This window comes from Ochlerotatus camptorhynchus, unplaced genomic scaffold (assembly GCF_037179485.1).
Source record: "Ochlerotatus camptorhynchus isolate MF236.1 unplaced genomic scaffold, CSIRO-AGI_Acam_v1.1 ptg000070l, whole genome shotgun sequence".
Classification (NCBI taxonomy): Eukaryota; Metazoa; Arthropoda; class Insecta; order Diptera; family Culicidae; genus Ochlerotatus; species Ochlerotatus camptorhynchus.
The window spans coordinates 4734972-4751424 of NW_027040560.1; the positions used below are offsets into that span (position 1 = coordinate 4734972).

Consider the following 16453-nt stretch of genomic DNA (forward strand, 5'->3'; position numbering starts at 1 on the left):
AGCTTCCATCTCTCTATGCTAAGAAAAATGCAACTTTACACATGCTCGCTATTTTTAACCCGTTCCTCGATTATTGATCAAATATTAGTAAAATTTTGCGAATTTCACTGGCCGTTCGACAGACCACCCACGTGTAAGCATGGAGATTGAAAATCTTCCAAACGAGGTAATTACGCTCACAGATCGTTGCATTAGTTCGCCTCTGAAGAAGCCTTATTTGTCGCTTTCTAGCTACTGGAGCAGATCTTCCATTATCTGCCGGTGGAGGATTTGGAAAACGCAGCCTTAGTTTGTCACGCCTGGAAGGACATCATACTCACGGTCATAATTCCGAAATATGTGACGATTCACCTCAAACCAGTGCATCCGGTTACTCATCAACTGATTGAGATGCCTTCCCTTCTATCTTCCCAAGTGATGAATCCCTTCCCCAAATCCCATTACAAAATCACCATACCCAATGAAGAATTGACTGAAGATCCAGAGTTTATCGATTTTTTCAAGCAATGTGGCACAAATTTGAAGTCTCTTCATCTGCAAGTTGTACAGTTGTCTGAATCGATTCTGAAAACATTTCCCTATCTCCACACTCTAGAGGAACTTTGCTTGACGACTGAATCGGATGAACTCTACGGTCCCAAGCCAAAGAATCCTGAACTGTACCTTTCGACCTTCAAGAACCTCAAATCTCTCAAACTCTACCTGCCCAACTATTTCATCCTGCTCAATGCTTCCCTTCTATGCTCAGCTCCCCTCACAGTCCTCTCCTTAGAACGTTTCGAGGTAGAACTTCGCCACCTCAAACCCATACTCCAGCAACACTCATCCACGCTCCGCGAGGTCACGGTCAAGGTGGAAGAAATGAAACCCACTCTGCAGTACCTGAACTCTTTATCGGACCTGAAACTGCGCAAACTCAACATCAAGAGCGGCGGCAATGAAGACGACTACACCGATACTCTCATCCAGCTGTTCGATCAACAGCCTCAACTCCGCGTTCTCCGAATCGGTTCCGAGTTGTCCCTTCGCGCAGTTTCCCAGATTCCCAAGATGCTTTTGGAGTTGGAGGAGCTGGAGCTAATCGCCGAAAGCATCCACGATTGCAAGGCTTTCGCCGAGTTGAGAAACCTTCGCAAGCTGACCATGTCGCTGTACGACGTCCGGGCCTGGGACGAGTCGGCCTCGATCGAGAGTGTAATTGACTTCGCGCTGTCCGTAACGTTTCCGCTGATCTCTCCAGCGATTTTCTGCTCCTTTCCAAATGCCAGGCGTTTCTACCTGGAAGACGTCGATGACGATTCGCTAATGCGGGATATTATCGTAGTGCAGACGTTGATGGAGCGAGTTCAGCGCGTGGAGAGCTTGGATTTGGAGAACTATGTTGTGAGTATATGCAGGTTTTTGTTGCAAGCACGTACTGAAGATTTATCGTTCTGATTTTTTCAGCTCAAGGAACGTGAAATTTTGAACGAAAAAGTAAAACGCTTCGACTCCTTTGAAGGCCTACGACTACTTAAGTTCTGCTGTCGAGACATGTCGGACGCTTCATTGATGACGATGGCTCTGCCGGAGCTGAGGGAACTTCACCTCACCCACTGTCCGGGGGTGTCCTTCAAGGGGATCTCGTTTCTGGTGCGAAGCTGTCCGCTGATAGACACTCTGCACATTGAGTACAATAAGGCCGGTTTCAACGACGACTGCATGGACATTATAACGAGGAAATTGACGCGACTGCGGCGTTTATACTTGGTGAATTTGAAGGGACTGACTAATGAGAGTATTGAGCTGATTCTTACCAACTGTCAGAGATTGAGGGTGAGTATGTTGCCGGTTGAAAGTTGTATGGAAATCTAAGCACATTTTTTCAAATATCAGGAATTAACATTCTCCTACTGCCCGGGGATAACAATGGAGAAAGCCGAGGTGATTGAAAAACTGAGCACGCTGAAAACAATGCGCAACTTGATATATAGTTGAACGGTTTATGCGGGGAAAGGTAATTCGTTGACTTGCCTAAAATAGGGCAAATAAAGATTCTAACTAAATTCGCTTTCTAACTCAATCAGTATAAAAGAAAATGCTTGTTTCAGCTGTTATCGATTAGTAAAAATAAGAGCTGAAAACATACACCTATTATCAAGCGCTTAAATAAAAGATAAATCAATTTACCATTGAATCAATTAATGCCTTTCTAATTTCACTGAAACTATTCTGAAAAATGATCACTGTTGTAGCACCGACAAACAGACGTACCTCTTCATTCTGGATCATCGGTTCACGCATATAACGACTGATTTGAATATTATAATTTCCGCGAACTATTCACCGCAGCGCTGGCATCAGATCACTTTGACGTTTCTATATCAAGAGCAAATTTTCATTATGTCGTAAGTAACATCCGCACAAATCCGAGAAAAATAAAGTTTTGTTTTGATGACCGAAAAGTTATTCCTATTTTCAAGTAAACACATATAATCTCATAGTGATAGCAATGTTTAACATATTTAGCAGGGTTTTAATCATACAAATGCAAATCGCTAGCTTTCATGCTAAAAAATACTGGTTTTTGAGTCAAAAGTTATTATACGTCGTTTGGTGGCCCCTATTGTTACTTAAGTCAAAGTGTATTTACCAGGATATTCGGGAGAATTATCAATTACGTCTCCTTACGTGCAGCCCATTCATCATTTTAGGACTACCGAAATCATCTTAGCAACCAGCAGTTCGATTTATTCACTTTAATAATGAGAAAGCGAAACGACGAACGTACACTTTTCACGGGTTTCTCAGCGCTGTTACTTAAGTCAAACGGCATCTCCATAGAAATTGGGTGACTTAAGTAACATTGATAACTATTTTGATCGGAAGGTGATTACGTCAAAAAGTAATTTGACTGGTAAATAAATTTAAAAATGGGATTTGATCCTATATTCGGACAGTATATAGTGTAATAGCAGGAGAATCGATTGACACTGATAGCTCGACTTTGTTTACCTTTGTTACATTCGACGTAATGAAAATTTGCTCTTGATATATTCTGTTTATCTTACATGCAACATTGTTAGCGACTTAGCGAGCTAGCTTATTTTTCGCGAGAAACTCGAGAGATGTCGTTACTGAGGACCGATTTTTTAAAGTACATTGTTTTCAAGAAAAATATATTTAAAGTGTTGCGTCTGTGTGTCTGTGGTTTTAGCACTTCTTGCTGGTCGTTCAGCAAAATGCGAACTGTCAATGTGTGTGGGATTTGTGTGAATAAGCAAAATAATTTAATTTAAATGAAAGATTTCCTGTATATTATTCAAAACAGTCAATTCTATGGCTAGAAATTTAAAGCTTAATGCATATTTAAACTATTCTATAAGCAACACACCGCAACACACTAAGATTATTTTACAGATTTCTGTAAAATTTTACCGAAATCTCAACAGCTGAACGTTCGGTAAACAATTTTACAGTTTTCCTGTAATTATTTACAGATATCTGTGAAAAATTCAGGTCAGCAACAATCATTCAATTACAATCGAGGGGTGCGAATATAGCACTTATTACAAAAGTAAGAGTCAAACTATTTTCATTAATTACATTGTGTATATTACTTTAAAATTTGTCTAACATGTCACTGTTGTCATCAAATAAAATAAAATGCTGAAATACATTCATTTGAAATATTAAACAAATTTTCATTTGGTTTACCCCTCGTGACGATAAACAAATACATTGGTAGCCTTTTTAGCCACAGAGGTGCTCTCATCGCTAAAAATTCGGTTCGCCAGCTAAGCGAAAGAGTGGATCATATTGTTAATATAATATATTTGACTGTAATGAGCAATTGCAAGCCTGATTTCAAGTAGATAAGATCCTAGTGATATTAGAAATGGAATTAAGCGTTGGATGGATTTTGTAGAAAGTGAAGAAGACAAACATTATGTGTTGCCAAAAACGGGAAGGAACTGTATTACAGAAAAACAAGGTGCTCCATCATACAGGGTGTCGACTCAATGAAGAAAACAAAATTCCCTGATATTCCCTGATTTGCCGGCAATTAAAATAAAATCCAGTTGCAGTTCCTACCCGGCAACACAACCCCATCAGCTATTACTTTCTTCAGAAATATATTAGTGCTTTCTGGACATTTTTTCATGAAATACCACACGAACCTCTAATCCACGAATAGTGCCCCAGTATAATATTGAATAAAGCGTTCGATATATTTTATAGAATGCAAAAACCGAAGGAAAGAACCGTATTTTTTTTTATAAATACACACATTTTAAAACGTGCTGAACGCCAGGAACGAGGGGGACGACTCTATCTACGATGCAAAAAAGATTGTGTTTTGCTGTGGCTAGCTGCACGCACGCTGAGTAGATAGAAAGAAGATTGATGACGATTCTGAAGATTTCCTGCAAAAAGATTATGCACGATGCAAGTAAATGCGACAAATGAAAGAAGATTTTTCGAAGATTGATTCGCTAATGTGAGATTTGTTGAGCATCTAAACTTGAGATTTAGATGTGTCGCCCCCTTCTGCCAGGAATGCAGTTCAAGCAGTAACTGGGATGTTACTATGATTGACATCGCTGTGTGAAGGAAACTGCAACCATCTCGATATAAATTTACAAAAACGGTTTGCTTCATCGCTTAAAGTTTTCAGTAAGTTCATGATTCGTTTCTTATCTCGATTTACTCCATGATACAGGAAGATGTCTTTTCTTTTTTTCTGACTGCTTCCGAACTCTACCCTTCCAGGGCATACAGATCTCCTCCATCTTCATGGTGACCAGCAAATCTCGATTTTCCCGTTTTCTCCAGGAACATTTGACGTAGGACTACACACTTAGATTGGATCTCAGTGAAAAATATGCCGAGATTCAGTTAACAAACGGGAATTTTGTCGAGATCTCGGCTAACAAACATAAATTTTGCTGAGATCTCAGTAAAGTGATGTGGTGCAGTGGTACCAATCTCGGCGAAAAAAATCTAAGTGTGTACGTCTGTGACTTCGATATTGGGGTACACTTTGTGATAACCGAAAATGGAACATGTAACAAAATTATGAAAGACTTTGAACATTAATAACTCAGCTGCCCCTGAACCAATTTCAATCATTTTATCACCAATCGATCAGAAATATTTCTACGCATCAATAGCAATGTTTCCGACTGATGATTTTCAACAAGAAACTATTGAAAAGGTGGTAATGTCAAGAATTGTCCAATGCACAAATAAAAAGTGATAATTTCATTACTGTTTTCATAAATTAGTCGTCATAATCGAGTACCACTTGGTTGCACATCATTCTGCTTTAACCTGAAAAGATGTAAAAGAGCGCTGCTGTTCTCAACTCATTTTAGCTTCGGATCAGGCAGCAGAAGCAGCAATAGCAGTAGTAGGAAGCTGATGGCAGGTTAGGTAGTCCACTCTTCTACCTAACAAGCAACAATGACTGGTCGTGGCAAAGAAGGAAAAGGTCTTTGTAAAGAAGGCGCCAAGCGTCATCGCAAAGTTTTTTGTGGTTCGCCGTGGCGGTGTCAAACGTATCTCAGGTCTGATCTACGAGGTGTGCTGAAGGTGTTCCTGAAAAATGTGATCCGTGATGCTGTCACCTACTCTGAACACGCCAAGCGTAAGCGGTCATGGATGTCGTCTACGCTTTGTACGGTTTCGGAGGTTAAATCATCACCAACTTTGGCAACAAAACGGCCCTTTTCAGGGCCAACAAGCTTATTACAGTAAAGAGTTGGAGTATAATTTATCTGTGTCTGTTTGTCCATATTCAGAACCACACGCCCCCAACGACCACCAAAAATGCTCTCGAGAGTTGTAATCTTATAACCAAACTTGGAAGCAGGGGTGCACGTTATTTTGATCAATTCTCTTCATCAACTTTCTCTTTGAAAAAATATACTACAAATTTGGTGGGGTAGGTGTTCCAGTATTTGTGGTTTACTTAAAATTGCGGTATGAGGTTTGTGCCGGAATAGTGAGAAGGACCCGGATATGATTATTTTTCATCGGTAGCTCTCCTAAAATAAAGCATATTTGCATATTTCAATCTTAATATTTTTGCCCAAAAGTGACTGAAAATAATTAATTTTCCTTAAGATTTTCAGTTTTTTGCACCTATAGCTGCGGTAGTGTTCCTATAATAGTGGAACCCATAAGAAACCAACGCATTCCACTATTATAGGACCCAAGGTGGCAACTACCACAACTACTGGAACACGTCAAGCTTCCGTTCGTACCCCTAGGCAGAGATCTTCTACTTTTGTCTGCTTTTTTCACCTACATCAGCAAAATACAGAAAAAAGGAGGGGCATAGAATGCTAATCTAAATGCTTAAGTAAGGGAAACGTAGAAAGTTTTACTGCAGTCGTCGTTTGACTGCCGAGTGATAAACAGGAGTGTTCGTTGCGTTGTACACTGGAAACAAATCTTACTCAGAGAGTGAGTAACTTTTACTCATTCGCATGAAGAAATTTTTAAAAAGCGTAAGCTACTCATGCGCTGAAAAACCTACGCTTTAAGAAAATTTTCCATACGAATGAGTAAAAGTTAATCACTGAGTTAGTTTCGTATTAAGTGTACAACGCAACGAACACTTCTGTTCATCACTCGGCAGTCAAACTTTCTACGATTCCCTTACTTAAGCATTTAGCTAAGCATTCTATGCCCCTCCCTTTTATGTATTTTGCTGATGTAGGTGAATGAATAGGAAAAAGCAAAGAAAACACTTTCTACAAAAGAGCTGTGCTATGAAATTCACTTTATTCCAAAACAATATCCGAAATAACAAACTAGAAAATCGAACAAAAATTTCGTAGTCCTACGTCAACAATGCGGTCGTGTCTTGTAAACCACCCTCCAACTTTTATTTGATTGTTATCAAGCATTTCCTTTAAATTAATTCCCTTTCACAGATTTTTTTTTCATAATTCTTATAAAATAAATTTGAAATTCACTCTGGAAGTCTCTTGATTTTTTTTTTATAACAGTCCATAAATTCTCTGTAAAGCACTCAAAAAAATCTTAAAATTCGTCCTTGCCATTCACCTCCGATTCTCGACCAACAATTGAAAAGGGTCCATAAGCTTTTGTGAGCACAACTTGTACTTCTCCTTCCACGCCATCCATACCGGGCAGGGGAAATAATTCCGCCGAGAATTGTCTTCAAATTTTGTTCAACATTATCTTGGAGTTCTCCTCTAAATTCTTCTGGAAATTTCATGGAATTCTTATTAAAATTCGCTTGAAATTTCATTCTAAATGCGCTTGGAATTATACTCGGACTTTCCTTATAGATCTTCGCAGAATTATTTTGAAATTGTACCCTCAAAATTCGCTTCCCTTGGTATTTTTCACGAATCCTGGAATCCTCTTCATTTTTGGGAGTTCTAGTAAAAACTCTCTTAGAGGTTTTCCTAAAGCTACAGAGAAAATATTATCTGAAATACCATGGTGTTATCTCTAGAATTCATTCTAAAATCTGCTCAAATTTGTTATGGAAAAAAAATCTAAAATTCTCTTAATATGTAGTTCTCACCTGTATCCTGAAAATCTAGTCCAGTCCAAGGGTCTTGAAAACCTATTGTTTTCTAGGAGAGGACGAGGTATATTTTTCCAGATTTGTCATCTAAATTCACGGGATATTTCCGGTGACTTCAAATTCCCAGCTTTTTCCGGTTTTCCCGGTTCACTGGTCACTCTGCATTTTACAAATGAAACACTTGTTTTTAATCCCATCATAATTTCTGTTTTGCCTTGAGCACATTTTGAGACCCTACACACCAAAAAATTCTGAATTTTACTGGCGATGTAAACATCCATGCATGCAAACATTCATACATGTAAACTTCTTTTTCACGTAAATTAGCAACTTGCAAGAAATGTTGCAAACAAAAATGGACAGTTGCATACAATATATGGGATATTGCATGACATGTCTCATAAATTTACACGATCTATAATCTAAATTTGTATGATTTATGACGCTCCATTTATGTGCATCATAGTAACGGAAATTTACACTACTTTTTTTTAGCTGTGTAAGGAACAATAACTAGAAGGATTCAGAAAAAAACTTGGCATTGAACAACCACCCTGACTTTGAATGAAATTCCCTGATTTTTCAGGTTCAAAAATGAAGTCCCTATTATTTGCTGTCGCTATGTATCTTATAGGAAAAAACTCTGCTTTCCAAAGACGTTCTTAGTTTTTAAATTGGGTGGAAGTAAGCTTATGAAAAACACTTTTTTTTTTTAATTCGATATCCAATCTAATCCAAGCCTTAAGCTAAATTCAAAATGGCCGCAAAAATCCTAAATATGTCAAATGAAAGCCCAAACGTTTCCCTTTAGGTTAAGAATATGCTTCACAGGATCATTTTTGTATGCAAGTTTCCACCACAAGCCCGTACATCAGTCGCTGAGTTCAGCATCCCGCCTGACACGGACAACCTCGAGATCAACGAGCCTTTCTCCTGGGAGGAACTCCAGCACGCACTAAGCTGCAGCAACGGCAAATCTGCGAGAACCTGACGATCTCGGGTATCCACTTTTAAAAAAGCTGCTTCTTGAGGGCAAGTGTTGCATGCTTGAGATGCTCAACCAACTCTGGGTCTCGGATATCTACCCGGCGCTGTGGAAGGAGAGTCTCGTCGTGCCCATCCCGAAGGCAAACGAAAAAGACAGGGGCACATCTCCCAAGCAACATTGCAAGTTTTATCGCGGTTTTATAGCACTCTACAAGTCTAAATCATGGTCTACAGAACCCTTCCTTCATAAAACCTAAATTGTTACTTGGGCTAAGTTGCCTTTCGACAAGGTTTCGGTACGTCCGCGTACTTTGCCACTCTGGGGGACGTCCTCAAGGAAGCTTACGACCAGGAACACCACGTTGAAATCATCTCATTGGACATCTCCAAACTGGGGCTTGAAGGGGATGATGTATTTCATACGAAACTTCTTGACCGACCGGTCATTCCGTGTATTGGTGGGGAACACGCGGTCGAAAAGTTTCAGTGAGGAGACCGGAGTCCCTCAAGGCTCCGTTATCGCAGTCACGTTGATTCTGGTGGCAATGAACGGGGTATTTGACCGGCTACCTGGGCGCATTTACATATTTGTTTACGCTCACGATGTGCTGATTGTCGCCACCGGTCCCACACAAATCCGAACCCTACGGCAAGCGCAAGCGGCACTCTCTGCCGTCGTCAAATGGACCGACTCGATGGGTTTCCGGCTGTCCGCCAGGAAGAGCATCCGATGCCACGTATGTTCGACTCATCACCGAGTCACCCCAATTACGATCCACGACCAAACCAGGAAAACAATTCGCGTCCTCGGCGTACTGATCGACCGAACGTTCTCCTTCGACCAGCATTTCCAACAGGTCAAAAAGGACCGCCGCAGTAGACTCAACCTCGTTAAAACGATCTCTCGGCCTCACCGATCCAACAACCGCGATGTTCGGTTTCGGGTGGCGCGAGCCATCATCGACAGTAGGTTGCTTTAAGGGACGGAGATTACTTGTATCGCCTCCGAGTAGCTGGTTTGAACCCTAGCACCGGTCTACAACAGCTACATCCGCATCTGGTCTCCTACCATCCACTCCCTCCAGCAGACGCCACATGCATCGAAGCGGGTCTTCTTCCTTTCCGGTTCTGCTTAAACGCAAATATTGCTACAAAAGCCGCCGCCTTTCCGCCAAGATCTCTGAACACACCCACCACCCCCCCCCCCCCCCCCCCCCTCGCTCCCATGCAAAGTGACACCGAGGGGCGCTAATAAGGTGATTTTTGCAAATGTAATCGTACTTATTTCAAATTGTTCCAGTGTACCAAAATGGATGAAATTTTGGATTTGGGATCCATTTTTAATGCAGATTACGAATATGCATTTACCTCCATACCCATAAACAATCCAATTGGACCCATGCCAGTTGAGCTCTGTTTTGTTTGGATTATTCGTTTGTAGCTTGTTTCATTTTGTTTTCTGTTGTTCCTCTGTTTTATTATTTTATATAGTTTTATTGTTTGCCATATAAGTTGAAGAGCCATCAACCAAAATTATTTACAAAATGTTAATACACCATGCATTTAGAGGTTACTCACTCTGAGGCCTCTCCTTTCTTCGGAGATGAACTAGCCATAGGCTAAAAATCTCCTTAATAAATAATTAAAAACTACAATAGACAGCCCAATGGGGTTGTACGAACAGTTGACGTAGGACTACGCAATCCGTTGATTTTTTCCGAAGTGTAATAACTGATAAGTGTAAATGTTCCGTTTATTACTAATAAGATTCTTTTTCAGTTCATGTGTAATTATTCTTGTGTTAGAAAATATTTCAAACTAACTCTTTCTTTGAAAATTGTGGTCGCCCTGAAAAGGGCCGTTTCCATGGTTTGTGGCTCTGAAAAGAGCCGGTTTGATGTGGAAATAGTTCAAGATCTCAGTAATGACTTTAGCAACCATTATTCAAGGTTGCTAATTTTTAACGATCATTTGGCCATGATCGACATAGTAACTTGAGCATTGTGTGTCCGGTGTATGAGCTCATATTTAGACATACGATTGAATTCACGACTCCAAAACACTTGAAAATTACATTAACGGCTCCATGTAATCGTGTTGCTCAAGTCTTTTAATTTTGTTACAAATTTAGGTAATATAAAAATCTACACATGTTCGTCACTGACAGCAAACCATGTCAGCCTTGACTATGACTGCTAGCTCAAATGAGTGACCAAAGCAGAATTGTCAATATTACTATAGAGGTAACTCTAAGACCGGAAGGTCCCGAAGAAACGAGCTCAACTTTTTGGCTCAGCTCTGGTACTCTCTTCGGTCCCAAGCTAATCGATGCACCCCTCGAAACATAGGAAAATCCACGAGCCCCTCATTTTATCTGCCAAACTTTCATAGCGAATCAAAACAAACATATTTTTTTTTTAACTAGTTCGTTTATTTACTAGGCTCAGTCGTGTGTGACACTTTGCGGAGCCAAAATCAGTAATGTTTGATTTACATTTTAAATAGCAGTATTTCTAGGTTAGTATTGGGTACCAATTACTCGTGGCGGGCTCGAGGTTAATAGGTAACAATTTCAATTGGAAGGATCTAGGTAGGAAACTGGTTTCTGAAGCCTCCTTCAGATACTACTCTCGGACGGTTGACCAAATCCTGGCTGGGCAGGGGCAAGTAGCACAGGAACAGGAGGATAATAAGACTGGGACACAATGGCGGGAAATTGTTTGGAAAGGAGGGGATAGTCACATCAAACTCTAACATCAGACAAACAGAGGAATTCGTCGATCGCCTGCATGTAGGGAAGATCACGTGTTCCCAATACATCTTTAACTTCACGGAAGGGTTGTCTACCTCGGGCCACTAGGGTATCCAATAGTCGTGCTCTGGAGGCGTCATTACCCGGGCAATACTAAACTGCGTGATCGATGTCATCATAACCGGTTCTGCACCTACATATATTGCTGTCAACGAGGTTTATTCTATAGAGATGTGCGTCTAGCGAGTAGTGGTTGGACATAAGTCTTGACATCACTCGAATGAATCCCCGACTTACATCCAGACCTTTGAACCACGCTCTCGAAGAAACATTTGGAATAATGGAATGTAACCACCGCCCAAGAGAATTATTTGTCCAATCGTTTTGCCAACTTAAAAGAGAACTCTGACGTACTAATGGGAAAAATTCATCATGTGAAATTCTTCTATCATAAATCTCGCCTTGTTGTGCGCCCACCTTTGCGAGAGAGTCTGCCTTCTCATTGCCTGGGATTGAGCAATGTGAGGGGACCCATACAAAGGTAATCATATATGATCTTTCGACCAGCAAACTCATCTGTTCCCTTACCTTTGAAAGGAAATAAGATGAGTGCCTACCTTGTTTCATCGACCGAATAGCCTCAATCGAACTGAGACTATCCGAAAAGATGAAGTAATGGTCTATGGGCATATCGGAAATCATCCCCAATGCGAAGTTGATTGCTGCTAGCTCAGCAACATAAACGGAACAAGGTTCCTGAAGTTTCCGAAAGGCGGTTGAGTATTCATTGAAGACGCCGAAGCCAGTGGATCCATCAATGCGTGATCCATCAGTGAAAAATCTTCTATTGCAATTGACTTGTTGGTACTTTTCAGCAAAAATACGGGGAATTGAGATAGGTCGAAGTTGATCTGGAACTCCTTGAATAGCCTGTTTCATGGAGAGATCATAGCCAATAAGGGATCTGTAGTTAGTAAAGCATACACGAGAGGGGTTATAGCAAGGAAGGCTAATATCCGATGACATATAATTAAGATAGATTCGCACGAATCTAGACTGGATGCTCAATTCGAGCATTTCTTCGAAGTTTTCAATCACAAGGTTGTTACTGACACTACATTTAATCAATATTCTTAATGAGAGCTCCCAGAAACGGTTCTGCAGGGGTTTTACGCCCGCTAGTACCTCTAGGCTCATATTGTGTGTTGAATGCATACAGCCAAGGGCAATACGTAAACAACGATATTGAATGCGTTCCATTTTAATTAGGTGGGTTTTTCTTGCCGAGAGGAAGCAAAAAGAGCCATACTCAAGAACTGAAAGAATAGTCGTTTTATATAGTTTAATGAGGTCTTCCGGGTGAGCACCCCACCATGTCCCGGAAATTGATCGTAGAAAGTTGATCCTTTGTTGACACTTTTGTTTCAAATACGTAATATGGGTACCCCAAGTGCATTTTGAATCAAACCAGACTCCAAGGTATTTGAAGGTTAAAGATTGGGTAATGTCTCTGCCCAAAAGATTTAGACGCAGTTGGGCTGGAAACCGCTTCCTTGTAAACACTACCAATTCAGTTTTTTGCGGTGAAAACTCGATCCCTAAATTTCTTGCCCAGAGAGATAGATTATTTAGGGAATTTTGCAATGGTCTTTGCAAGATTTCTGCACGTGGACCTCTCGTGGAAACCACGGCATCGTCTGCAAGCTGTCTAAGCGTGCATAGATTATCTAAGCAGTTATCAATATCTTTGACATAGAAATTATAAAGCAAGGGACTTAAACATGAACCTTGGGGTAAGCCCATGTAGCTAATTCTAGAAGTTGTCAGTTGACCTAGTTTGAAGGTCATTTGTTTTTCTGACAGCAAATTATACAAGAAATTATTCAAAATACCGGGTAATCCACTACTGTGCAAATTGCCTGACAGTATGTCTATGGAAACCGAATCAAATGCGCCCTTAATATCCAAAAAGACTGAAGCCAATTGCTCCTTGTGCGCAAAGGCCAGTTGAATATCAGATGAAAGCATCGCTAGACAATCGTTTGTTCCTTTACTCTTCCGGAAACCAAATTGCGTATTTGAAAGTAGATTGTTTGATTCAACCCAATGGTCAAGTCTTAATAGGATCATTTTTTCTAATAATTTCCTAAGGCATGATAACATAGAGATCGGACGGTTAGAATTGTGATCAGACGCTGGTTTCCCAGGCTTTTGAATAGCTATTACTTTAACCTGTCTCCATGCTGGTGGAACTATATTGAATTCCATAAATGAATTATATAGGTTAAGTAATCGTCTTTTAGCGATATCGGGGAGGTTTTTTAGAAGGTCGAATTTGATCATATCGCTTCCCGGAGCAGAGTTATTCGATGAAAGAAGTGCCATTGAAAATTCCAGTATTGTGAATGGTTCATCCAGAGAACCGTTACTTCGGACTGTATCCCGTAAAGTTGGTTGTGCTGGAACAGAATCTGGACAAACCTTTTTAGCGAAGTCGAATATCCATTGGGAGGAGTATTCTTCACTCTCATTGGAAGATGAGCGGTTTCGCATATAGCGAGCCTTTTTCCAAAGCGTTGTCATCGAGGTTTCTCTAGAAAGTCCCTCGATAAAAGTACGCCAGTAGTTTCGTTTCTTTGCTTTTAGTAAGTTTTTAAGCTTTTTTTCAAGCTTTAGATACTTTTCAAAAAGCTCAGATCTTTCATGTCTACGATAATCTTTAAAGGCATTGGATTTCTCAAGATACAACTTTGTGCATTCGTCATTCCAGCCAGGGGTGGCGGGTCTTCTTTTGAGGGATGCACTTGGAACACGTCGTTTCTGAGCTTCTAATGCGCTTTTGTAGATTAGCTCGGTAAAGAAACGATACTCTTCCAGTGGTGGTAGAGGATCGGTAGAATCAATACCAAGAGTTACCGCCGATACAAATTTTTGCCAATCAATGTTCCTCGTGAGTCAAAAGGAACTTGAATTGACTGATCTGTTTTTAGAAGACCACTTTTGATTGAAATAATAATTGGCAAGTGATCACTACCATGGGGATCATTGATAACCTTCAACAGACAATCTAATGATAGTGAGCTAGAGCACAAAGAAATGTCAAGACGGCTCTCTCGAGCAGGAGGGTTTGCTATACGTGTTGCTTCACCAGTGTTCAAGATAGTCAAGTTGAAATCGTCGCACAAATCATAGAAAATACCCGCTCTATTGTCATCGTATGATTCCCCCCAACCAGTACCGTGTGAGTTCATATCGCCCAGTATTAGAACTGGAGATGGAAGGATATTAACTGAACTCCAAAGCTGACGGCGGTTTATGGAAGTCCTTGGAGGGACATATACAGAAGCTATGCAAAGATCTCTGTTCTTCACATTTATTTGGCAAGCGACAATTTCAATGCCTGAAATTATTGGGATTGAGATTTTATAGAAGGAGTAGCACTTTTTGATCCCCAAAAGTACGCCACCATATGAATCATCTCGGTCCAGGCGGATAATGTTAAAATCGTGGAAGTTTAGTTCATCTTCAGAAGAAAGCCAAGTTTCACAGAGTGCAAATATATCACAATCAGAATTGTGAATCAAATACTTGAACGAGTCTAATTTAGGTATTAAACTACGACAGTTCCATTGTAATAAAGTGATCATATCTTGATCCTCACTCGACGAATTATCCATCGAAAGATATGAATTCACCAATGAGGGGCCATGATGCAGTCAATTGCTTGAAGTAGTTTCCGACTATAGGAACAAGCAGGTCAATAAGCCCTCGAAGTGGCGATTCGTCGAGAAAGCCGAGGGCATTCAAAATGTTATCCACAATGTCCTTAAATTTAATCTTTCCTCGCTTGGACGGGAGAGTTTTCTTTGAATTGCGAGTAGACGTGGTGTTTATTTTTGGTAATCTCTTACGATTGCCTTTATTAGGTAGCGGCGGGGTGGAAAAGCTGCAGCAAGGATCAGATGGAGCAGCAATTACCGATTTGTTCGGCTTTTTCAATGAATCCCCGCTACCTTCAGATTTTTGCATGCTTTTGAGAGTGGTTTTATTTTTTTTCCGGCGCACTCCCGGGGAGCTAGTCGGCTTCCTTTTACCAGGGGCGTGTACCTCCGGAGACTCACTCTCATCTGCTATGTCAGAGTCCAGTTCATCGGAAGACAAAATCTCAAAAGTGTTTTCATTTTGAGCGGCTGATGCCAACGAAGCAGAGGTTCCATTTTGCAACTTAACCATTTCTGCAAACGTCAGCTTGGAGCGTTCTTTTATTGAACGCTTCACATTATTGGTACGCTTCTTGTACGCGGGGCAGTCCTGCAAAGCATGAAGAGGTTCTTTGCCACAGTAAGCACATTTAGTTGCTTCCTGTTGGCAAGCACCCTCCATGTGGTCTTGGCTACATTTGCCACAACGGGGCTTGTTGTCACAAAAAGCAGCTGTGTGTCCCAACTTTTTGCAGTTGGTACAATTGTATACCCTTGGTACAAAAAGTCGCACCGGGAAAAAAACATTTTCAATTTCTAAAAACTTTGGGAGAACCGATCCAGCGAAAGACACCTGTAGTGAGCCTGAAGGGGAATAAGTCTTTTGACCATCTACCGTGGTCGCTGAATACAATATCCTGCAACCCAGAACGTCCACGGTAGATGTTGCAGCATTTTGAAGGCGCCCCATACCTTCCATGACGTCATCACACGTCAGGCTCACTGCAGAGACCACGCCGTCTATCTCCACATCTCGAGATGGGATGTAGACGTAATACTCTTCATTATAACCCTCGTCGTCAGCAATGTCATTTGCGACTTTATATGTGAGTGCAGTTATACGCAGTTTGTTCCGATTGACCTGATGAAATTCGGTCCCCGGAAAACGACGCGTCAACGTTCTTTTAATCCCTAAGAAGTTTAGGGCTTTCTCTTTCTGCCGAAAGTAGACAACCCAAGGCGAAGCAGAAGACGCCTGGTAATGACGCTTTCTAACTTTATCATTGGGAGGCTTGACGCCCCCCTGTGCATCATCCATACGAAATTTAAAACTTTCGTTAGGAAGTAATTAATTTTATTTTTACTTTTTTTGATTTACGAACCACCCTATGTGGAATCGTTTACTGGGGGAGAGACAGACGATTCACAAGCAAACAGCCAGAGGAATGGGTATACAAAAAACAG

At 40.8% G+C, this 16453-nt stretch overlaps 1 protein-coding gene across 1 annotated transcript; it reads left to right on the plus strand.

Annotated features, from left to right (window-relative positions):
- The first annotated feature begins 132 nt into the window (after positions 1–132).
- LOC135697297 (uncharacterized) lies at positions 133–2020 on the plus strand. The gene is made up of 4 exons (XM_065216921.1): positions 133–166; positions 232–1383; positions 1447–1815; positions 1876–2020. Exons 1-4 carry the CDS (start codon positions 140–142, stop codon positions 1975–1977), a joined length of 1650 nt encoding a protein of 549 aa, XP_065072993.1. The 5' UTR covers positions 133–139; the 3' UTR covers positions 1978–2020.
- Positions 2021–16453: the final 14433 nt, after the last annotated feature.

Bases quoted from the DNA above. Each gene is read 5' to 3' on its own strand.
- LOC135697297 (XM_065216921.1), top strand. From the start codon at position 140: ATGGAGATTGAAAATCTTCCAAACGAG. The intron at 1,384-1,446 runs GTGAGTATATGC...TGATTTTTTCAG, and splicing joins TGGATTTGGAGAACTATGTT to CTCAAGGAACGTGAAATTTT. The intron at 1,816-1,875 runs GTGAGTATGTTG...TTCAAATATCAG, and splicing joins CCAACTGTCAGAGATTGAGG to GAATTAACATTCTCCTACTG.